The following is a 24,802-nucleotide window of genomic DNA, read 5'->3' as shown; positions in this document are numbered from 1 at the left end:
TGGTCCACTTCAGCCATCTCATTCAAAACTCACACAGATTGTTTCACTATTTTGGCTTTTCATTTGCTTCATTCCATGTAATTTCAAACCACCTGACATTTCACATCAGTCAAATTCTTAAGTTTAATGGAGAAGCAGTGGTATTTCTTTTGCAATAAGAAAACAAGTTAGTTAAAACTGAGATTTTTGAGGGATCTTAAGTAAATTGGGTCCCCTAACCTGGCTGAGTTGCAATAAGGCTTGGGCATTCTAGCTTCCATCCAAGCCTTGAAAAACACTGATGTGACCTGTGAGAAACTGCCTAAAGCCAGTGGTAAGGATTTATTTTGGTAGATAACCAGCATCTTCCTGTGATATCAAAGGGAACTTGCTCTTTTCTCAGCTAAGTGTTAATTCAGATGGGGAATTAAAAAAAAAAATAAATTGGAGAATAGGAAGATTTAAAATTACATTAGCAGTAAAGAAATATTTGTAGTAAATAAATATGTTTAACTGCAGGTCCTAATGCTGTGAGTTAAAAATGTTCCTTGTATTAGTTCTAAGAAAGATACTTCTTTTGAATTTAACATAACATGCAGTTGTTATATATGATTGCTGTCTGCAGTAATAACTGGTTACCTAAGAAATTTTTAATACAGTTTTTCAGTGGAAGATTTATGAGACTGAGGGGAAATGTACTAGTTCTGAGAGCATTTGCTTGCATCTAATTTTTTTGCTGTAAGCCAGAGGGAGCATCCCATTGCAGAAAAAAATAGCGAGTATAGGTTTTGTGTTGGCTCTGATTTCTCTTCTGCCTGATTCCTTTGGCTGTTTGGAGACTTCTATTTTCTTATATACTTTTTGGAAAAAATACCATATATGGAAAGGTAAAATCTTTAAATTCATATCCGTTTTTACAGAAGTACTATTTTTTGAGTAATAGTGCAATGAAAATATGTATGGCCCATATCTATCTTAGGTGATCTGTAGGGGAATTTTCTTTACAGGTATTTGTTATTTCAAACCCCAAAATATGGTGTTTGGTTTGTATTTATCTAGGTATTTAAATAATTTATTCAGGTACTTAAATACTTATCATAACATGATAATTAATATTTTTTGCAGTCTTTCTGAAATTATAGCCCAACTCAGATGTAAGCTGTGCAGAAATGATTGTCAGAAAATCTGATAGTGTGTGTTGTAGGATGACCATTTGGTACTCATTTGTGAATTCCTTGAAACATTGCACAATGTTGTTTACACACACACACACATACACACACACAACTATGAATATTAATTTAACAGTTAATTTGGGAAGCTATTTGGGCTCTTTACAGCAGACATCTTGGAATAATATGCTTGCAGAAATTTTATGGTAATTCCTATACTACATAGATTTTTTTTTTCCTTCTTTCCTCAGAAATTTTTCCAAGAGATTCCAGTCTAAAAGACAAGTTCATAAAACATTTTACAGGTAAGGCAGCTGCTTGCTCTTAGTTTTCCTACATACGCGTATTCTAAGTAGCCACAAGTGTCACACCATTAGCTTTTATGAGGTTCTGCACCAAATTTAACATTTGTGAAGTTAAATTTACATATTAGGACTAGAAATTTTTAAAGAAGTAATTACAGTGAGGTTTGAGTCTCTCTTTGAATAATCTAGCCTAAAATAAATTTCAAAACATGGTACATTAAAACATTATTTAAAACTTGTTTCATTTTTATCACTCTGTTGTTGCTTGCCATATTTATTTTCACATTCACTGATTTTAAAACATGTAATTGGACTGCACATATCTTTCAGTATTTTGAGAATACTAAATCACAGAATAGAAAAAGAGCAAAAAATACTTGAAGGGCTGTTTATGGAGCCATTCCTTTATTTATTATTATTATTTTAATTAATTTTTATTTTTACAGTTTTTATATATACAAAACCAATAATTATCAGTTAATTATTATTATGGATCCACTAAATTAATAGTCCTTTTCTGCATGAGTAGTTGTGATCAAAATCGTCAAAATTATTTGACTAACGTTAGCTGGAATGAGTAAGGAAAGCAGGCTCATTCCAAAATTGTAAAAGGTTATTTCTTTGTTGTCTCAGAATTTCTGCCTATATTTATTTGTTTTTAATCATACTCTTAAGATCTTCAGTGATGGGGGTGTTGCCTGTTGTTTGTTTCTTTTTCCACAGCTTTATTAGATCCTGTAATCTGTAGGCATTTTCTTAAACTATAGCCTAACTTTGTTTTTCTTTATTCTGTTCAAATCATAATCCTCTTTTAAACAACCTTAGTTAAGTAAACTGTTGAGTTATAGTCCTTGCTAGTTCAAGAGTTAGAACATCCTAAACTAATGAAGTTGTGAGAAAGAGGAGAGAAGGGGAAATCAACATTATCTTTACAGTCCATTATCTTTACAGTTTCAGGGTTAAGAAAATTATTGTACACATCTAGTATGCCAAGAATAGTAGACACATTTTAAAGCCAAATAAGAACCATATGTAACAGTCCTCGACTATAGGAAAAATCATAAATAATCTTGTGAGTCATAAAGCTATCTGTTAATTCAGTTTGAAAAGCCAGCTGACACAGAGTGCTCTGTAAGGCGCAAATAAAATTAACAGCCTATTTTTGATGGCAGGGAAAAGAGCTAGAAAACCATATATTATCTGAAGGGACATGGAATTTAGTGACAAAAGCTGATGGTATCTCCATATATCCTGGGTAATTTCAAATCACATATTTTCTCTCGAGCCTAATTACTCACTCAGATAAAAACCAGCAACAACCTTCCACTTCAAAGTTGCAGAGGCTGCTTTGTCAGTTTATTGAAAAGCTTATCTGTGGCTGAAAAATCTCATGAAATCCACATACTACTGTAAAAGATGTCTAGTGTTCAAGTGTGTTCACTGTCATAGAGAGGAAGTTTCTCTCAAGCTTGTGGTAGTTTGGCTCTGCTATCCAGAGAGAATTGGCTTGGTATGTTTTACCAGGCTGATAAACCACCTTTCAGATTGTAAAATAAATAATTTTTACCCAGAAATGCTTGCTCTCTTCCTCTGACCAGAAAGTTAGTCAATACAGCATGCTTCATAGGGATACTTTTGTAGCATTGCTTGGGAAAAGCTGTTCTTATTCAGGGTTCCTCTGTGCTGAATTTAGAAGATGCAAGTTAAATTTAGGCTTGTTCTGTTAGTGTCAATATATGTCAGTGTTTGCTGCCCAAATCTCAGGAATCTCATCCCCAGCTGGCAGTGGTAGTATTGCTAAGCAGGTTACATGTTGCCATGTTAAAAATATTACATTTTTACTCTCCTTTTCAATTTGGATGCCATCAGTAATACCTTTCATGGCCATCAGCAATTATGGAAGGGCTCTTTAGCAACTTCTTACATTTAGGCCATGTTTTGGAGACCAGTAGCTATATGTTCTTATCAAAAATTAACACAGGCAGATGACACTGTATGTCCAGAGAAGGGAGCACAGGCTGGAAGAGCAAAGGTGGCACACTACACCCTGGGAACACAGGGATTTGCCTCACCCAAGTGCTGAAACACATGCTTCCCTCTGCGCCCTTTCTTTCTAGGACTATTTTAACAGGAGATCAGGTTCCTTGTTTTTCAGCTGTCATTTTTTTCCCCTCAACACCCACATTGAATATTAAGAACTTCATAGACCATGTATGTGCAAATTAGAAGCATTAGTACATGAAACTACATCAACTTTCCAGGGCTTAGAAACTCCTCTTTTCTTAAAAGTTGCTTTTATTTATCCTTAGAAATAATATCTGCATTCCATCTACATTATTCCTTCTACATTAGACTACTGATGACTACTGAGCAAACTAAATTCTGTTGTAGTCACACCATTCTATTTTTCACCATATAATAAATTTTACTGTTAATTTTGAATTACTGGAGTTTCAATGCTAAGCCAGTCCATCGTTTCCAAGGGCCATTTTTCTGTTATTCAGATCATGAGCATAATAGTGTAGCAATAGCATTTTTTTGTGTTATTTCAGTAGCACTGGTATACTTGTGTTGCATCATAATTGTTTAAGGTGTAGTAAAAGACTAAATGTAATTTTAGCCAAAAAAAATAATAATTAACTTAATTCTTTGTGTTGATGTCATTCATTGAGGCTGCAAAGCAGCAACACTGCAAGCTTGTAGTTAACTCCTGCTTACTTTCAAACAGGACCAGTCACATTTTCATCAGAGTGTAGCAAGCACTTCCATCGACTGTATCACAACACAAGGGACTGCTCAACGCCAGCCTGTAAGTAGTAATTAAAGTACCTTATAATGGTAGGTGCACTACTTGTTTAAAAACAACCCACCTCTCATACTAAGTGTTTGGTGTGCTGGTCCTTTTGTGACTGTTGCTCTTTAGCACCATGCCACAAAATGTTCCCAAGGTATTCTAATATACAAGGTTTTCTATTCATGAACTTGCAGTCAGCTGCATATAATGGAGTTCCTTCAAAGTGAGACTAACATAAATGGAAGGAAAACTACACTGTGAAAAAACAGTCAGGCATGCCTGTGCAGAGGGCAGATGTGAAGCCATATTCTCCTTCCTCCTCCCTCTAGCTCTACTTATAAACTTGTGCAATAAGGTAAAATATGAACAATTCTCTGCCTTCTCTTAACGCTCAATAGTATGGTTATCTTGGCTTTTTAGTATATTTCAGTTTGTGATGATGATTTTCTATTATATGCCTATTGAACTTAAAATCAATTCATCATTTCTGTTACTGATAGTTGCAGTTCTTATCAAACAGTATTCCAATGAGTTCCACAGAAGTTTTGCTTTAATACAGCCTGAATGTAATTTTGTCACAGAGGGAATGGAAAGTAAGTGTCCTAGGCTGTTATTAAATGAATAAAACACACAAGAAAATCAAATAAAAAACCCCAAACAAAATGGATATAACTTAAAAGGAAGTTACTTCAGCATTCTTTAGTGCAATGAACAGTTCAAATAAAGTGAGTGGAAAACAAGCAATAGCATTTAATTAGAAAAGGTGAATGTCATTAGTGATGTGTAAGCACAGGCTGTGGACCAGGGTGCTTTGGAATTTTTTTGGCATTTAACATGAAAAAATAATGACACTTCTTGTCTGCATCACTTAGAAAGATGGTAAGCAATTTTTGTGAGCCGCTGAGATAGTCTCTCACCAAAGCTAAGCACCTCAGAGGATCTGGCTTTTGAAAGGGGGTGGAGCAGCCCTTGTGTCCATCTTCCCTTATCAGAAGCTGGAATGTAGAAACCCATGGCCGATCCTCAAAAAATAGCCATACAGCTTTGTAAGTGGACATACGAGTAGGCTAGACATATATTACATGCTGCATTACAAAAATACCGTGCATGTTGCATATTGCATATGTTGATACATGGGTCCAGAGTATATTAATATTATTTGGACTCCCCTGTATTGCCTGAGTGCTTCATTTTTTCTATGGATAAATAGTCATAGTATTTCTCTTCTAATTAAATAGCTTTTCTTAAAGTTAAAACCAAGATTGTGGTTAGGACTGTGTGAAGAACTATTTTTAAGTTCAACTATCAAACAAAATGTAAAATAAATAAATAAATAAAAATTAAAACCAAAAGCAGTTTTTTTACCCCTTTACATCACCCAAACCCAAAGCAGAAAATGAGTTTCATTCAACCTTAAATGTTCTGTTGATCTAAAAAGGAGAGCTAAATCTTCAGAACTGTCTCCACCTTATCCAGCACTCAGGGTTTAGAGTACCTATCAAGGCTGATCATAACCAGGATTTTTTCCTAGCTCTTTAGAGGGTTTTGATATTTTCTTTCAGGGAAACCTTAGTCACCATAGGATGTCTGAGGATGAGTTACTTCCTCTCCTGCTGACATGGTTATATTCTGTACTAAATCATTCCCCGAAGAACTGAACCCAGGTTAGCATTCAGTCTGTTGCTGTTTGGCACAATTTCTATTGTTTTATTAAAATACTTATCAAGCAAGAAAAGAAAATTGCACCTAAGTATTTTTTTGTTACCAGACAGTCAGTCATTCCATCAAAAAGGATGGCAGTGGCTCAGGGGCCACTTGAACCAGGTTGTCATTTGAACCAAGGACAACAGAGAGAGGAGATAGCAAGTGAGACAGTAGTATCTCTAGTCTGATGACTTGGAGATGTACTTAGACATGGAAAATATGGATTTCCATCAATGTTAACACTTCAGTGGAACAATAAAAAAGTTTGAAAGAGCCTGACCTCAAACTATCTCATAATCTGCTGGTTAGAATAGCCTCCCAGTTAATGACTTAAATTCCTTCAAGTAAAGTTGGGAGTTGAACCTGGTCTTCTGCATCTTAGGAGAAAACTACTTGGTAGAAAATTAATTGCTACAATCAATCACATTTCCTCTCAAGCCCTGGCTAGGATAAGGTACAATCTAATTTTGCATGTTGGACACGATTTCATGAATTTCCGTCAGAGAATGGTTTCACTGTGTAGAGCATCTGAAATTCTAGTACAAATTCTACATTTCATTTTATGCATTTTTGAGGGTATCTGGCAATGGAGATTCATTATTGCTGTGGGTAATTTTGTTTTGTAGATTACAAAAGGTGTGCAAGGTTGCTAACGAGATTAGCAATGAGCCCTTTGTGTACACAGTCCTAGGATGTTTGCTATGTAAGTATCATTTTCTCACCCATATTATTTGTTGAATGGTCTAGTGATTTACTTCACACTTGTACCTTGTTATCAGGTGTGCATTCAGAAATGTGGTATTAACAGAATTCATCAACATGCAGCCCTGACATTGCTGTAAGGACTGACTGGTTCCTCATGGAAATATATAGAAGCACAAATACCTGTGATGGGCCCCACTGTAATTTCCTACATGTCACTTGTAGCACCATGCTCCATAATTACACATTGGGTGACCTCTTACTGTTCAAAATTTCAAGGAGTCTGGCTGGTGAAAGAAAAATGCATGACAGCTTCATCAATGCATTTATTTCAGGTCTTTCAGAAAAGGACTTTGTTGTTAATCCATGGAAGAAGCAGAATGTCTTGGTCTTAGGTCTGCCAATACAATCTTCATGGATAACCCCTCACTTTTTTCAACTTTGGGATTACTTTTCATTCCCAGACTGTCTCCTGAGAATTTATCTAAAGTGAATATGACTTCATGGTGATAGAAATAAACTGAACATAAAGATCTGACAAAGCTAAAGGCTTAAAGTAGCAGACTTTGAAAAGAACCAGTCCATTCTTGTTTATGAATAGCATGTTAAATGTGTTAATTGAACAGCATTGTCACTGATGAAAGGAACATCTTCCACTGTTTTCTCCAGTTGTTTGAATACCAAGAAGATGATTACACTTCCAACAGTAATTTGAAAAAATGCACTGGTTATTACTGACCAAAAAATGTATAAAATCAGTGAATTTAACTTATTTACATTTCTTCAAAGATGATTTCCTTTCACCACCTCCTCCTGACAAATACTGCGAGCTTGGAGTTTGGCAGAGATGTGTATGTCACTTCTTCCTGCATCAAGACTTCAATTCATACTAATCAAGAATAAGAAAGGAAGAGTAGGATATGAGTCAGTGTTAGCTGATTTCACTTCCAAGTGGAGGTGGGATTCATTTTGCTGGCTGTGAGAAAATGCTTTGAAGAATATAGCAATATTTCAATGCTGAGGAGAAATGGCATAATTTCTTTCTCATCTTTTTTTTTTTTTTTTTTTTCTTAACTATTTTCAGTCTGTTTGTCCTCTTGCCTTCCAGGTCTTGCAGATGGTTTTGAATATATCAGGGGCACTAAACCAGAGAGACTAGGGATTTCATTACTTTGCCAGGATCTCCTTTTTCATGACTAAGGGCAGGAATCCTTTTCTGAATGCCTTTCTTTTATTTTTTTCTTTTTTCTTTTCTTTTTTTTTGAGGTGCCTAAATTCTTGTTTGTTTGTTAGTGTTCTCTTTCAAATCTCAGCTTCCTAAAACATCCTAGCACTCTCTCCTTTTCTGCACTTTCACATATTTAGTCTGTTTTTCTCTCATCTGTATCTCTTTACACCTCTGTGTTCATGGCTCAGGGCTTCCAGAATGATTTCTGGGTGGTCCAATACTTTTTTTTTGTTTTCTTTCAAGAGGATGAGTCAAAGATCTGTCTCCATGTCCACAGTACAGAAGCATCGATCTCATCCTATTTCTGTCTTTAAAATACAAAAGGCTCAAAAGTTTCTAAGATTTGCAAAACCAGGTGTTCTAATTCGCCTGCCAAAAATACACTTAAAGAGATGACATGTGGGGAAGGGAGGTTTTAAATGGTAAGCAGTGTTAGCAGCTCATGTTCACTGTATTCACTTAAAGTTGTATCTAGGCTTTCTATTTTGTTAAGAAGAGAAAAAACATTATAGGAAAAAGTAGAGCTATGATCTGAGTGGTTCCCAGCTGCCTGTGGGCTCCCTTACCCTGCTCCTCCACCAAGCATACAGAGTGGCTCTTTTCCCCTAGAGATAAGGCAGGCTCAGGTCTTTACGTTTACTCACATCCAGTATCTTGGAATGGAAGCATTTTCCTGAGAAAGGCGAAAAGTGGCAGGAGTTCTTTCTCTTCCCTCCAAGCAGACAGGGCAGCACAGGAGTTACACATCATCGGTTCATCCCTCCAGAACACTGTATTTCTAGCATGATTCTGTGATTGCTTCTACTCCATGTTTTGGCACAGAGGGTCTGTTTTCCTCACCACCCTCACTAGCTTAGAGAGGACCAGGGTCACAGTGCCTGTTTACTGTAAGGGAATTTGCCTTTGCTTTAACGTCCCAGAGAGTCTTGGAGAATCTTGGTTGCCTTGAAGAACGAGGCGCTCCCACTCGAAGAACTGACAGCTGTTTTGAAGCATCTCTCCTGAGTGTACCAAAATAGGCAGCGTTTTCCTCAGGAAAAAGAACTGAAGTGCTATTATGCAAATATTTTCCTCCCTCTCCTGCAAGTGCCCGGGTAGAAAAAGACGCGTTTTCTTGTTCGACGCGAAGTTTTCCCTGGGAGCCGCCGGTCTCCCCGCGGGAGCCGGTGGCGCTGGCCGCGGCGGGCGGTTTCAGCACCACGGAGAGGGGCCCGCGCGGGGTCCGGGCGCGCCGCGCCGCGCAGCTGCTGCTGGCCCCGGGGCTGCTGCGCGGGGCGCGCACTTCCTCTGGGGGCGTCTGTTTGTTACTGTTAGGGTTTTTGGTTTGCTTGGGATTCCCCACCCCCCCCCCCCCCCCCGCCTCGTAATTCAGATTCTTGCACATGGAAGTAAAGTGTTTGATGAAACACAGAATGTAGAAATGCATGGGACTGGATGTGTGGCAAACTTCCTCCTAAGATGCATGTGTGATGTTATGTGTTAATTAAGCCTCAGCGTCAGTGCTGAGGATTTGCCACGGCAAAACTCATTAGTGTTCACAGGAAGGCAAGACCCACTGGCATTCTGGAGTTAATCTTCAGATTTATGCAAGACACAGAAAACTGTGATTTATAAACAGAATTGTAGTAAGCGGACTGCCTCTGTGTTTTGAAATTAATTATAAGATGGCATGTCCTTTTCTGTTGCAGACTTTCTACTAAGGAGAGAATTCTGATTTGCCAAGAAAGTGCCTTGAAATCTTCCAAGACAGAGAAGACGTCTTTTACCTTTTTGATTTACAATGTTTTGTTACTAGATGCATTTTATTTTCATATATTTGCCGGACATTCCATATTTGTGTGAAACATTATTTTATTTTAATTTGTAAATTTGTTGCCTATAGTTCATACAAGCCAATTATTTAAATGCATTGTATATAAAGAATACTAATGATATACTGATTAAATGTTATAACCATATGCAGGGACTTGGTAAAATTTTGCTGTTTCTCTTGTTCCATTGTATTTACATCATTCTGCTCAGGCTCTTACTTTCATTATTTGCACTAACTTGAAATGCAGAAGTCTATGTAACTGAAATCTGAATAAGCTTAAGTGGGGAAGTTTTACTTGCCATGGAAGATATTTTATATTATGAAGCTTTGTTAATATATACATATATATTATTGTGCATCAGAAAAAAAATGCTCAGAAATGCACCTTGCTTTCAGGAACATTTGTATGACTCTTCTGGATTTCATCAGTTACATTTGTACTGGCACTTATGGAAAGAGTTGCAAATAATGTAAATATAAAGACTGGAAAACTGCAATGCAGTTTTGGTGGAATAAAGAACATAAAAATAAACTATTTTCCCGGAGGGGTTTTTTAGATTTATTAAGAGGTTACTTATTTAATATATAAATTTATCTGGTGAACTTGAAATAATTTTCCACTGAGAACTTAAAACCTGTGGGTTTGGTTTTTGACAGCATTTCATTTGCAAGTGGCAATTTTTTTCAGTTTTAGTTCTTCTTAATTCAATTTAATTCTTCAGCCGAATGAGGTGCAAAGAAACATGCTTCATGCACCCACTGTGAACAATAGAAATGTTTCTGTGAGGATGAAGAGAAGGTAATAAAATAGCCCAGTAGAAGAGAAAATAATGTATATCTTAAACCCAAGGTGTATAATGAATTAATCTGGCTGGTGATACATCAAGCTTAACTATTTGGGAAGGATCTAAAGCACAATTGCTATGTCTTTTTTATTTAAATCAAATTGTGATGAAAACATTTGCTACTCATTTGTCTGAGCTCTTTTATTTCAAGCTTACATGATTGCTTTACAAAGAGCCTGGTATGAAGCGAGGTTTTTATGGTCAGGCCCAGAGTAATTGACACATTGATTACTGTGCCCAAATCGCAATTCTTGTGATTAACTGACCATTCAAACTGATTCCCTCCGATCAGATGCTGTCTCTATCCTTTCCCTCAGTGTGGGCTTCTTGAGTCCCTTAACTTCTAAGGCCATCCCTTTTCCCTCTACAGAACAGCAGGGAAGCTCTGCCCTGGGATTCCTTGTTAAATAGCAAACAGCTACCATATTATCCAAAGGAGGTTTGTTTCTTCTTTCTACATTGTTCAGTGTGTTTTAGCACCAAAGTTGTGCAGTGTCCTGTGATGCACCAGGCACTCCAGTCCACAACTTCTGCAGGTAGTAAGTACCATGTTCTATCTGGGCAACAGTATATTACAGTAGCAGTTTCTGACCAGCTCCTGAGTCACAGCTGTTGAAGTAGTTACTCTCTTTGTAGTCCTGGCTGGAAGATTGTCCTGTGGTCTTTGTATTTGTGGTTAAAATAGTTGGTTTTCAAACTTTTCCCCATCATGTTCTCTTGGTAAGAGCAGTTTTCAAGCCTGATTCTAATCCATGTTGGAGGCAGTATTCATACTGAAGATACAGTGGTATATGGGAAATTCTGGTGGTGGAATGGGGAGGTGTGGGATGGATAGCCTTGTTTCTCCGTGATTAATGTACCTCATAGAAGGATTATCGGCCAAAACACTTCACACAGAGGAGAAGGGATGAGGCCCAGAGTAGACATCAGAGACTCCAAGAAAAGCATCTGCCTTTAGTCCTGCTTTTGTATTTCCACTCTGGTTTGTTTTCTTCTCAATTTGTAAAAAAATCCCTCCTTTCTCTCCTCAAGGGACTTAAAAACAGTGAAAGGAGAAGCAGAGAACATTCACTTTGGTTACTGCTGAACAATTAACTTATGTTTTCATGGAAATATTTCACTTCCAGATCGCACACTTTGGTAGAAAATACTGGCTCAAAGCCCATCATTATCTGTGTGCATAAGTATGTGATATGACTTTTCTCATATGCATTGCTTTATGGTTATCTACGCTGAATTTAATTTTCTCGTCATTGCCCTGTCGCTCTTCTTAAGGTGTGTTAGCAACCTTTTACAGGCTGACTTTCATCTTTGATACTCAGAGTGACTTCTTATCAGCAATGAAAATATTAATGATTGATTAGGTTTTGATCTTCCTTCTTAAGAGAGGGGTATATTTTGTATTTGGTTATAAGAGAGGGCTAAGAGGGAGAAGAAACTGCAGTCTTTCCTTTCTTCTACCTTTTGAAGCCTACTTCTCCCAGTAATATACCTCTGCCTTACATTGTGGTCCCTGCGCTGACTAGAAGGTATGAAGAACCATATAATTCATATATTTTCTGCATGGCCCCTTGAATGCTTAGTTAGAAATGTGGGTGGACCTACCCTCCGTAGCTCCTTTGCAGATTGCTCAGATGAAGGGATAGGGGCATAAATACTGGTTTCTTCCAAGCATCCAAGACAAGCTGATGTTTGCTCACCCAAATTTTCAAAACTAATAGGTCCAGCAACCAAGCTGTCACATACGCCATTCATCTTCATTCTGTGCACAGATAGGACTGCACCAATGTCTAAAAACTAGAGTGTGAAAATAAGCTGTGACAACTGTTTGCAACTGCGTAGGGAGCTCAGCAGGAGATATACCAGCTCTGCCAGCATGGCTGATAGAGCTTCTTTGCTCTGTGCTACAGCACTCCCTCTGTCAGGGGGTCTGAAACTCCGTATTTCTTACTGTGGATTTGATTTCCTGGGAATGTTGTAGAACTGGTACTCGGTGCTCTTTGGTAATGTTCCTGATACCTGGAGTGAGCAGAACAAAAGTAGCAATGCACCAACATGGAAGTGATCCTTTAGGATCTATAGAAATAAAGAACTGACAGGATTTAATGTGAATACTGGTTTGGAGAAATAGCTTGCATGGGAAATCCCTATGGGAATACCAAAGCTGCTACTGAAAATGGCATGACACTAATGTATAGCATGTGCAGAGGGGATAGCTATAGAGCACAGGATAAGAAAGAAGGTGCTAGAAGAGACACAGGTACTGATCATTTGGATTCCTGAGAGCTACAGCGTCCCAGCTGATACAGTTGTTCTCTGCTGAGCTGTAAAGAAACAGGAAATTTTCATCTCATACAGAAACACTAGTGTAGGGTAGGAGTAGAGCCACAGGTGGTCTTTGCCTGACTATGGTGGGATCTAACCGGAGGACAGTCTTTATACCCTGCAAGGAGCAGTATGCAATTCAGTTCTGCTCTTCAGTATTTTCCTTCTGTCTTTGCCTTTTGGAGATGAAGACACCCATAAAGCCGTAGGTGTTCTGCCAGTTTTTGGCTAGAAAGAGAAGGGCTCAGACTGAGAATCTCAGCAGATGGTAATGGCAGCAGATTTTAAAAAAAAATCTTTGTAGCCTATTCTCATTAAGAAGCTCAGAAAAGAAGATGAAGAATCATCACTTTGGAATGCCTGGATTTTTATCCTGAAGGTTGCAGTGCAGGAATTCAGACAAAGTACAGAATAGGTACTTTTAATGAACAATATGTAATTTAAATTGTGTTGAATTATTTAAGTCCATAAGTTAATGATTTTGAAATAGTCTGTCATACTCGGTTTCTTATACAAAGATGTGTTAATATATGTCAATAAAGAGGTCATCTTGGACCTTTTGAAATGAACAGTATCTGGACTAACCTAAATGTACTGTGGTAAAGGTAAAACTGAAATATCCTTCATGAGTAATTCTGCCATATCACTCTAACAGTAGACCCTCGTGTCTGTCCATTGCATCACGTACTGTAAAAAGAATAATCAGTCCAGCAGAAGAATGTACATCTTCATTATGCTTTACTGTGTTTCTGCTGTGACCCTTTTTTAACATCTCATCTTCATTGAAATTATCAGCTGCTATTTACACAATTACGGGTTTGTGTTCCTATGGGTTTAACTATTTAAAGCTGCAAGTTCTCAGGAGCTGGCCTTAGAGACTCATAAGCAAGCTGATACATGTGTCCAATGGAACTTTCTACTGTGCTAGTGCCTGATAGCAAAGTTTAATTTACTTTGATTACTGGTTTTGATTGGAGGATTGAAACATTTTGTTGAACGCTCATGGTGCAAAAGAAACAAAAGACTTGAAGCAGACAAATGTGGGGGTAAAACTGCTAGTGCACCTCATAAGGCTGGGCTGACTGCCAATTTGTGGCTTTGTCAATTGTATATAATCATCACAAACCTGAAGCCACAATTTTTTTTTTTAAAGTTAAGCCTCTCTCAGAGCTTCTGTATGTCTGATATACAGTGATAAACACAGCTATCTCTCTGTCTGTATCCATCAGCATTACTTCACAGTCAAGAATGTTTCCAGTCATAGTAAAATAAGAGCTGTCCCTATTCCCATATTTTATCATTTCCATTTAAACTGTGCTTTAGCAGCAAAATTGGCAATATCTGTTTTATAAGACTGTAATTAAAAAATGAGACAGTCTATTTCAGGGATTTTTTTTTTTTAATCTGCTGTCTGCTTTTCCCAAATAGTGCTGCTAGTACAGTTGAATACCTTGTCTCTAAATACTGAGAGGAAATACTTTCAGAAGTACGTATGAGAGCTTTTCCAAGGAGAGAATTTCTCTGCACTTCGAAGTCAAATCCCCACTGAGCAAATAAGGTTATACGAGCTGACTGAGCCTTGACAGTAGTGTATACTTAGGAATATTTTCAAATCAAAGTGTCTTCATCCTTCCTCCCATCTGCTACATATATAAACATTTACCAAACAACCTACTGGCTTATGTATGTGTACCTTATATCTTACTCTGTTGATCTATTTAATCTATAACTTTGCTTTTATCTTTTTAACCAATATACTGATGTAATTATTGTTTTTTACTTTTTAAGTTCATTCTAAGGTTTTATTATACATGTTTTTCCAACCAGCAGCAATACTGATTTCCTTATCTTTCATTGGACACAATAAATTTATGTTATAGTGCTGTCATGAAAGCACTTTGAGCAGATTTTTTTTTTTTTGTCTGTCCTTATATTAGTGGATGATGCAAGTTAATGTACTATATGAAAATGCAGCTTAAATGTTTTTGTATCTCTAAACTTCTGTGAACTTGAGCAATTTAGCACCTCTTATAGGAATGACAGTTTGTCCTACTTCCCCCCCCCCCCCCCCCCCCCCAAATTCATAGTGCAGGACAAGGAGTATGGTTATTTCTTATACCCAAATATTTAATGTAAAAATGCATTTGGAATTAAGTGTAGACAATATTACAGTGAAATCTGAGTTTACTCAGTTTTGCAAATGTGGCCAGGGATGTTTGAACATGATTTATGCAGGTATTTAAGAGGAATTATTTTGAAAATATATTGTAAAGTATCACCCAAATTATTTTTAAAAGTGCCAGACTGGCATAGAAAGATGTGCCTTATTCAAAGATCTCTTTCCAGGTAAAGCCAGTCTAGATGAAGAGGATCAAATCCTTTTCCATGATTGCCAGTCATTTTGCTTTCTATATCCCAGCCTGTGAAACACAAAATGCTTGCACTTGCTGGGATATGGAAGTATGTCCCAAGTATTCTTTTACTAGGTTCTGGAGATGAGAGGTTGGAGCCAAATATACTAGACAGCTAGGGGAAATCACAATTTACTTCCTGAGGTTTTCATCTGGACTGACTTTTCTTCATGTAAGAAAATCTGTCATTATCATCATGAACTAACCTATTCAGAAAGGAAACTTCCTGACTTTTATAGATTGTATCTAATTTATTGAAAGTTTTGGGGATTATATCTCTGGTTAGAAAAAACAGAACCAAACTGCCCCTTTCCATTCAGTGTAACTTAGAAGAAAATGGTGCCCATTCTAAACCGGATGTATCTTCTCTGGAGTGCTCCTTATTAATTTTTACTTGTGTTTGTACTAGGCATTTGATAGCATTGAAGATTTTGAAATATTGAGTTGAACTGAATTTGTTGGGTTTCTTAGAAGGATGCAGAACAGCAGCTACATCAGTTCTATAAACATCAGGAAGCTCTTCAGTAATCACTCTTAAACAGTTTTAATACTCAAAAGCTCATATTGTTATTTCTTAGCTATGGTTCTGTATACTAGTCTATCTTTGAACCACACAATTTCTTCATTCTTGAAGCACCTTTTATTCTACAGACAGTAGAATTTAGGTTTAGCATTGACATTTTAAAATGTGCAGTCAAAAATGCACTTTAATTCCTACAGTCCTTCAGGGCTTATTTAACTTATGGATAGCATTGTACAGTTGAACCTGCAAGTCCAAGGACCTATACATTAACTGTTGAGGCTTTCTGGACTGAGTAGGTGAAGACATTTTAAAGACAGAGCAATGAGTTTAGTAGACTAGACTTTCACTTTTGAAAACATTATGTCACAGTTGCCATCCTATCACATATGATCTTGACATCTTTACTGCAGTTCCCACACAGTATAAATCACTAACTCCTTGGCATAATTCACTGTCTGAAGTCTGTACGGTGACAACTCTAGGAGTTGGCTATGGACAAACTTCAGGATCATATTTAAGAAGTCTTAAGACCCTAATTAGTTTAACTGTCAGATTCTGAAACAGCCTTCCAATGGCAATTTTAAGCATTTTTGTGATGGGACTCAATAGGTTTATGAATGAAAAGATTATAAGATGCCTTCCTATAACAGCTAAATTCTGTGTCTCAGGAGGTCTCTCCCATTCTTATGCAGCAAAGAAAGACAATAAATGAAAGTACAGGCATCAGAGACTGAGGTTTGCAAGATGGGAGGAAATGGGTCTCCTCCTGAAGAGTTCCTACATACCCCGGGATTAACTTGTACCTCTCTTACAGGAATTGTGCGGCTGCCGGGGCACGTTAAGCGGACGCATGGTGTATTTACAGGTGATAGTCAGGCAGAAAGCATAAAAACACTGGTTCTGAACACTAGAGGACTGAAGATGCCAAATCACGCACAGAGCCAGGGTACACAGCCGACTGGCACAGCACATGTCACTTGTCACTGGCTTATATGTAGTTGCTACCTGAATAACAGGAATGTGTTTTTAAGTTTATATGGGACTGAACTGTTCTTGGTGAGACTAGATTTTGTCAGTTTATGGAGTTATAGTGTATTTTCCCAAACAAAATAAGCATAACCATGCTTGGATTCTTACATGTAATCCGTACACAGGCTCATGGCTGAAGGGTGACACTAGACTGAGTGCCAGACTTCTGAGGGACCTAACTTGTTCTCCACTGCCTGGTATCCTCAGGCCAGGATGGAGAGCAGTTCCTCCGGCCCAGTGCAAATATAATGGAGAGTGACAGCGTCATTGTCACTGCCTTGCTTAAAGAAGGCTTTGGATTGAAAGATTTTTCTATTTGTTTTTCATCAAGACTAATAGTAACAATCTGAGAGAATTTTCAGTTTTAATTGTCATCCACTTTGAATAATACAAGGACTGACTGAATCACACTCTTCATCTTTTCATCACAATAATGATTTTTGGAGAAGAAGCAAGAAACTCAGAAGCTTTATTAGCATGAAACGAAGCAATGTATATCAGGCATGGTTTCGAGTTGATTGGACTAAAACTGAGCTAGAATATCCCTGGACTTGAGATTCTGGAGACCTCAGAGTATGGTGAAGACTAATGTGCTTTGGAAGAGTAGTAAGCTTTATTTTCATATGTGCAAATTATTATCAGAAAGAACAGAGGTGAATTGAAGACTGGTTTATGTTGAAAGGGGGGGAACAATGCTTAGAATTCCCAAAATTAAATTACATGCCTTTAAATTTGTAAACAGAAAGGAAATGCAGATGCCAATGGAAAAACTTCTCTGAATAAGTCAGGGATGAAGAAAGAAACCTGTATTCTCGACAGAACAAGTGATCATGGAAATGAAAAAAGCTCCTGAAATGTCGAAAATGTAAAATCTAAATAGAAGCCATCCTAGAGCTCTGGAGGGAGAAATATAGGACAAATTATACTAAACAAAAGAGAAGGGAGTCCAAGATGGCATGAATGAGTGACAAAATATATCATGAAGTATGCAGATGCAATATTTGGAGCAAACTTATCTCTTTCCTAACAATTAAAAAAAAAAAAAAAAAAGGAAATAAACAGATAAACAGGACTAAAAGCTTTTCCAGATATTGTATTCAAGGCAAGTACACATGGAGGGAGCTGTTGGAAACCTGCTGTCTCAGGTGTAAGCTCAGTAACATGCATCCTCTTTTGGTAATAAAACACAGTCCTTTGGATTTGTTTTAATTTTAACTTTTCCAGCATAAAATAGTGATCTATGTTATTATTTAACGTTGGTAATACATACAGTGGGGGGACAGGTGAAAGCAGAGGAAAAGGTATGTGATGTTTCCAGTAGACTTTCTGGCGGAATGGGGAGTGCATATTCCAAGGCATCTTTCCAGTTGGTGCTCTGCCCAGAATAGAAAACCCTAAACCAGAACAACAATATGTGAAGCTGCTTCAATAAATCTGGCTTACACAAGTGTTTAAGTTTATTAAGACTTCGCTGCCTGAAAGCTACTTGGAATTATTGCTACAGCTGGATTATAACATTCTCTCACTGGTCCAGTATTCTTTCCTTTGTGGAAATCCCATAACTTATGTCTACTCTATCATGATGATTGCTAGCTTTGAACTAGAAGAGGCACATGTAGGATAATATTTTTGTCATGTGGAATTTTTATTTTTGAATCAACATAAGGTCTAATAATAACTTGCAACATGATACTTGCAAAATATCTCAAGGAAGATGAGATCTAGTCAAAACTTTCGCTAGAAGAAGCTGTCTGTATGCCCAATCTGTCATTCCTAAATAGAATTCCTGTCACTTGTTAACTAAAGAAAATGCAATGTTAACAAGAAGACTTGGAGGTGACCTTGAGACTTGACTCACTCTCTACAAGGAGACTGAGAACTCTTCCTCACTATTAAAAGTTAGATAATTTATTTTACCTTCTGACATCTAATCGTAGGAAAGAAGGGACCTGGTGAATGGGGAGAAAATTAGGAGATTTGCTTGGGCACAAAAAATCAGTAACATCACAGCTTTTAACCAAGATATTCCAATCCCACTTCATATCTTGGAAAGTGCATTCTGGTATCAGGCTGCACTGTGTTTCTGTGGCTGTAGTCTTTGCTAAACAGTATATGCTCTCTACCTTTTTACCATCACCCAGTGCAAACTCGGGTATGTGAGTAAGTGCAGTCTGCCAGTCTGGGAAAAACAGAAGATTAGAAGTGGGAGGAGAGCATGTCTCTTCACTTCATTGCCTCACAGCTTTATGAGATCCTAGCTGACAATTAGGCTGGCTATATTGGGAACACAACATGAAGTAAGAACTCATACTGGGTTTCCCCCCCCCCCAAAAAAAAAAAATCTAGACACATTTATCCATATAAGTTTTATATGCTAGATTTGGTGAATTCAAGAATTCAAGCTGTTATGGAAGAAGTCAATATGTGCTTTTTTTTTCATTTTAATAAACTTTATCATTTCCACAATCTCATATTTTCTTCTGTGTTCTATATATGCTATATTTTGTCTGTGTAGAATCCAAAGGCACATTTAGACAGATTACAAATAGCTATCAGACTGCTATCAGACTGATCTTGATGGAACTGTCAATAATAGCTCATTATTAATTGGGAGAGTTGTTGTAAAGGCGCTACACAGCAATTAATGCTTTTAAAGCCTATTAAATATTTTTGATTTATGATTTGGAAGTATGAAGTTATTGCTGGCAACAGACATGTTAAGTAATCACAAAAATTTGAGAATTATATGGCTTATTTGATGACCAGGCTGATTTATAAGGCAGGCCTGCTTTAATATATTTTTAATATTAGCAAAACTGAAGCTACACATCTAGAAATATGGAATACAGACCATATATACAGAATGAAGGATTAAATTCTGAAATTCTAGGAAGAGTTCTAGGTTCATATTAGGTATTCTAAGAAGCTTTTTACTGAGAGACAAAAGTGGCTTTACCATTGTGATATGTTGTATCACAGTGTTTGTTTTATCTTTATAGTCCCATACCTGTATCTTATCTGTACAGCTCCAAGGTATGTAGAAATGTGGCATAAGTGGAGAGAGAACAGAGAAGGAATACAAATGTCTGGGGGTTGGAAAGTATATGTTAGAATGACAGAATTAAAGGGCTTAGTCTGCCTAGTTGATTTTTAAAGGCTACCACGTAATGAATAGCTTTCCATGTTTAATTACTTTCCCAAGGGAAAGGCACAAAGGGACTTCATAAATTTGTATGGAGAGGTACAATAACCACCAAAAGCTGGAAGCTGGTGTTATGCAGATTCAAATTTGAAATGGCTCTAAATCACTAATGTTCTGTTCAAAAAGTTAATCAAGGTATGATGGATTCTATGGAAACATCAGCAAAGTATTAAAGATCCTTTTTTCTAAAAAATGTACTAAGTTGATAAATTATTAGGCTTAGTAAGTAGCTAAACATATTAAGATGTCTTGGCCTGTGACTCATAAAATGTGGATATTCTAATGATCCCTTCAGGCCTTAAACCCTGTGCTATTCACTCTGCCTGTTTCTTTCTAAATAGAACTCCAGGAGGAGACTGGCAACAACTCGACTCTATAATTAGGTTACAAGAAAATGCAGTTTTATTGATGTTTTACTTATAACATACAAATAATGCTGATGCATCTGAAATTTCAGTTGCAAAGGCACTTCTATCAGAAACCACTTGTTTATTCCAGGGTAAAGAATAAAAACTTTTGATTGACACTTCTCCTCCCCTATTCCCTAAACTATTAAAATTAAGGTTCTTTGTTCTTTCTTGACAGCTTTGTTCTAGACACAGAACAGATGCAAACAAGCCAAATATCCCTTTTATATGACTGAGTTAATAGGTAATGACATATCACATAGTTTTGGCTTTCCCTCTTAGTGGCTGTGTATGTGACAGAAGATCAGATAGGAGAAACAACTGTTCTGTGTAACTTAACTTTTTCTGAAGCTGACAGAACACAGTGAATGTTTCTTTTTCATTTTAAAATATTTAAAACACTTCCATGCTTTCCCATCATTATTCTAATGCTATACTTGGTGTATGCATTTTGTGTCTGACTATGAGCAGCTATGCAAGCACTGTACAATTGCTATGGAGAGAGAAATGGAAAAGACAATGACTCTCCAGAGTGATCCAAACCGCAAAACACCCAGGGATTCTTGCCCTACTGTGACATTAAATTTTCTCTGGATCAAACTCAGGCTTTAAGAAAAAATGTCAACCTAACAATTTTGTGAAAAAACCCACAACTTCTCTGGTATTTCAAAAGAATTTTCTGATTATTTTTTTCTCTGCCTGCTTTCCTTTAATATGACATACTTAAAAAAGAAATATACAATAGTTTTTGGCCTACTGTTCACTACAGGAAAGGATTCTTGACAGCATTAAAGTATTGCCAATGAATAGAAAGGTGGTATTTTGTGTGCTGAATTTATATATGTCACTATCACATGGGCAAATTTTTCTGATGTCTAATAAAAAAATAGAAAAATAATGGAGTCCTGCTAGCAATGTTTACTTTGGCTGTCATGGAATAGTCTATGTGTCTTCTTCCATGCTGAACTTCTTCTACAGAAAGGTCTGCTAATGTCTAGAACAGTTCCCACAGTCTTGGCTTGTGATGAAAGTAACCTTCTCTGTGTCCTGCATGGCCTCCTTCCCATTTGGCCAAATCTGAGCCCCTGCATGCCAGAGGTCTGCACCATATATCCTTTGTATATCTGAATCATGACAAGGATCAGCTGATACAAAACATGAGGAGACATGAAGGCCATGTTCGCAAAAGCTTTGCGACTGCAGGGGGCAGATTTGCACTAATTCACATCAGTGGTGTGTGTCTTCAAAGTATGCAAAGCTACGGTTACATGCAGAAGAAAATCACATTAGCATTACAGTTATACCATCTGGCACTCAGCACCACTTGTCCACAACGTTCACAGTGCCAGACCTATTCTGTAATAGTAATACATATATCTTGACTCTTTGATCTTGTGGATAATTATATAGGTCATCACTTAGGAAAATGTTCTATTCTGTAACACAGATGTGATCTGAAAACCAGTTACTCCAGTTAGATTATTCCAGTGCTCTGGATCATCAGGGTTGACTGCGTTGCCTTATGAAGGATATTCTAACATGTCAGAAAACTGCAAGAACAGGTAGACAGTATGAAAACAATACCATAATGCAGATTTTAGGATATTATTAAACAAACTTGTGTGTAATATGAGTAGTTCCATGCGCATCTTTTGGTAAGCTGTGCAGAACTTGGACCATGGCCTTGGAACTTGCTGAACCTGCCTGGGACGCCAGCCTTTAAGACAGAAGATAGTTTCACTGTTTATGGTAGAGTTGCTTTCAAAGTATACTTTTGGATGAACAACTTGGAAAAGGAATCACTAGCTATGCCTGGACAAAACTCTTAACTGCTAAGTGAAAAATTCATGGCTGACATATAAAGAAACTGGCAAAATACAATACTTTGCTGGAATAGACTTGTCATTAAGAGAATCAATGTGTTCTAGGTCAATTGGTAAAATGGATGGCTGCTTGGGCTAAGTGGGTAAGTAAAGCTTACAGAATTACATAGATTTGACATTTTTAGCTGTCAAGCAAAGTTGCATGGTGTGTCTTAACGCCATTTTACCCTGGAATCTCCAAGCTCAGCTGGTCTAGGAAAGTCTGCCTAAGCCAGAAGGTTAATTATTCCTTAAGGATGGAGTAGCTTAAAAATAAATACTGTTTGCGGGGTTTATTCCTATTTTTACCACCAGAAGATATAAATGTCATTCTTGTGGCTGTCTGAAATGTAGTATTTCTTTCTGTCATGGTATTCATTAGTGTCCACCTTTTTTAATATAATAATTTAAGAAAAAAAATATATACAATGAGAAGTTTGGTTTTGGCTTCCTCAACAAGTTGGTATTACCATCTCCTGAAGGCAAGCACTTTCATGAGCTTGAAGTAAGGATACTGCAGACAACCTCAGTCACATTTGGCAGTGTGAGACTCTTCTGTGCTTAGTTCACGTAAAAGTTTCCGGGATCTCTTCCAACTAGCAGAACATGACTACAGCCTCTTTCAGACTGCCATACTGGCGCTGCAGGGCAGTGGCTAGTTTGCTAGAAGCAAAGGCAATTGAACAGGACATGAGAAACTACTGGCTGTGACAGACGAGCCAGGAAAAGCCGCTGACAGCACCATGAGGGAGGGCTGGTTTTCACAGGTGGTGAGGGGGTGATGCAAGAGCCATCTGAACCTACAGACAAAGTGAGGGGAGCACTGGGGACCTGCTGGCTGCAGGAGCTGGCAAGGCCACCAGCAGCCTGTCCTGTCCCACTGCCCCAGTCCATCTCAGCTTATGACGAGGCAGCAGAAATGTCCCTCTGCGGCACTGAGGGATGTTTGCCCTTGCTGGGCCAGCACATCGTCTGCATGGGAGCTGCAAGGGAAACAGGTGAAAACACAGTCATGCCATCTCACTGCAGCAATGGCTTTCCAGATTACCTGGCTCTATAGGTTCTCTTTGTATCCTTAGCATCCCTCATATCTTTCTCCTTTCTCCTCTACTTGTTTTCTGCGTATTTATCCACCAGTAATCTTGTAGTTATACATACAAATGTATATACATATGTGTACACATCTCTATGGTCTAGATCTGATCTCTCTGCTTACAGACCTGATTTAGCATTGGCAATAACCCAGCTCTGAAAGATTGGACTAGACCTACAGAAGTTTCTTCCAGCTAATATTTCTGTGATTTGTACATTGCCATATGCACAACACTATACTCAGTTTTCATCCTGCAGGTATCACTTTGTACAGTATTGTCCAGCTGCTCACACAGTGTCCCAGTTTCAGCTAGGATAGTTTTCTTCCTGGTAGCTGGTGTGGTGCTGTGTTTTGGATTTAGTATGAGAATAATGCTGATAACACATGGATGTTTTAGTTGTTGCTATGTAGTGCTTACTTTAAGCCAAGGACTTTTCAGTTTCCCACACTCTGCCAGTGAGCAGGTGCACAAGGAGCAGGGAGGGAGCAGAGCCCGGACAGCTGACCTGAACTAGCCAAAGGGATATTCCATACCATAGAATGTCATGCTCAGTGTATAAACTGGGGGGAGTTGGCTGGGAACCACCGATCACTGCTCAGGGACTGGCTGGGCAGCAGTCAGCAGGTGGTGAGCAATTGTATTGTGCATCACTTTCCCCCTCCTCCCCCCCCCCCCTCAGGTTTTATTCCTCTCTCTCCTTCTCCTCTGCATCAGTATTGTTGTTGTTATTGTTGTTGTTACTGTTTTGGTTTTTTTCACTTTATTTCAATTATTAAACCGTTCTTATCTCAACGCATGGGATTTACCTTTTCCCACTTCTCCTTCCCATTCCAGCAGGGGGACAGGGCAGGGAGTGAGCAAGCAGCTGCGTGGCACAGTTGCTGACTGGGATTAAACCATGATACACAGAAATGCAGTTAATATTTGTCATATCAAAAATCCATCTTTCTTACTCAAGATACTTATTCATTACAAATCAAATTAAGCGAAGACAAAAGTGAATCTATTTCTAGTACACTGAAACAGCTTTTACTGTGCCATCTGACACTTCTCAGTTTTTGATTTATTCATCCTCACAATTAAATTTTTGAGGTGGAAAGTCTGTGTTAACTGTATTATACCTCTAAGAAATGGAAATTCAGAGACAATATGGTCTTAGAGGCCTATATTTGATCCTTTTTAGGATCACTTTTTAAAAGTCACTTTTTAGCTGCTAGCAGTCTTGGAAATGAGTATATTTCTGAGGCACATAAAATCTCACCTCACAATATTTCTAAGACCCTGTAGCATCTGTCCCATGACATAAACCACATAGTATTTATAAGGAATCTGCTAAGCCTGGAAAAGGCCAAAATCCTAATGTAATACCTACAGTCAGCAAGGATACTACTGCTCCATTAATTCTGC

General features: G+C 37.8%; 1 protein-coding gene across 1 annotated transcript in view; it reads left to right on the top strand.

The window, feature by feature from the left end:
- ALKAL1 (ALK and LTK ligand 1) overlaps positions 1-10,199 on the top strand; it is a 36,759-nt gene extending 26,560 nt beyond the window's left edge. The window contains exons 3-6 of the mRNA XM_040587189.1: positions 1,403-1,456; positions 4,185-4,265; positions 6,581-6,657; positions 9,573-10,199. Coding sequence (XP_040443123.1) covers positions 1,403-1,456; positions 4,185-4,265; positions 6,581-6,645 — 200 coding nt within the window. The 3' untranslated portion in view covers positions 6,646-6,657; positions 9,573-10,199. The remainder of the gene's footprint in view (positions 1-1,402; positions 1,457-4,184; positions 4,266-6,580; positions 6,658-9,572) is intronic.
- The last annotated feature ends 14,603 nt before the right edge of the window (positions 10,200-24,802 follow it).

Source organism: Falco naumanni, chromosome 3, assembly GCF_017639655.2.
Source record: "Falco naumanni isolate bFalNau1 chromosome 3, bFalNau1.pat, whole genome shotgun sequence".
In the NCBI taxonomy this organism is placed as follows: Eukaryota; Metazoa; Chordata; class Aves; order Falconiformes; family Falconidae; genus Falco; species Falco naumanni.
Note: the sequence above shows the minus strand (reverse complement) of the source record. Positions and strands in the feature narration are given on the sequence as shown.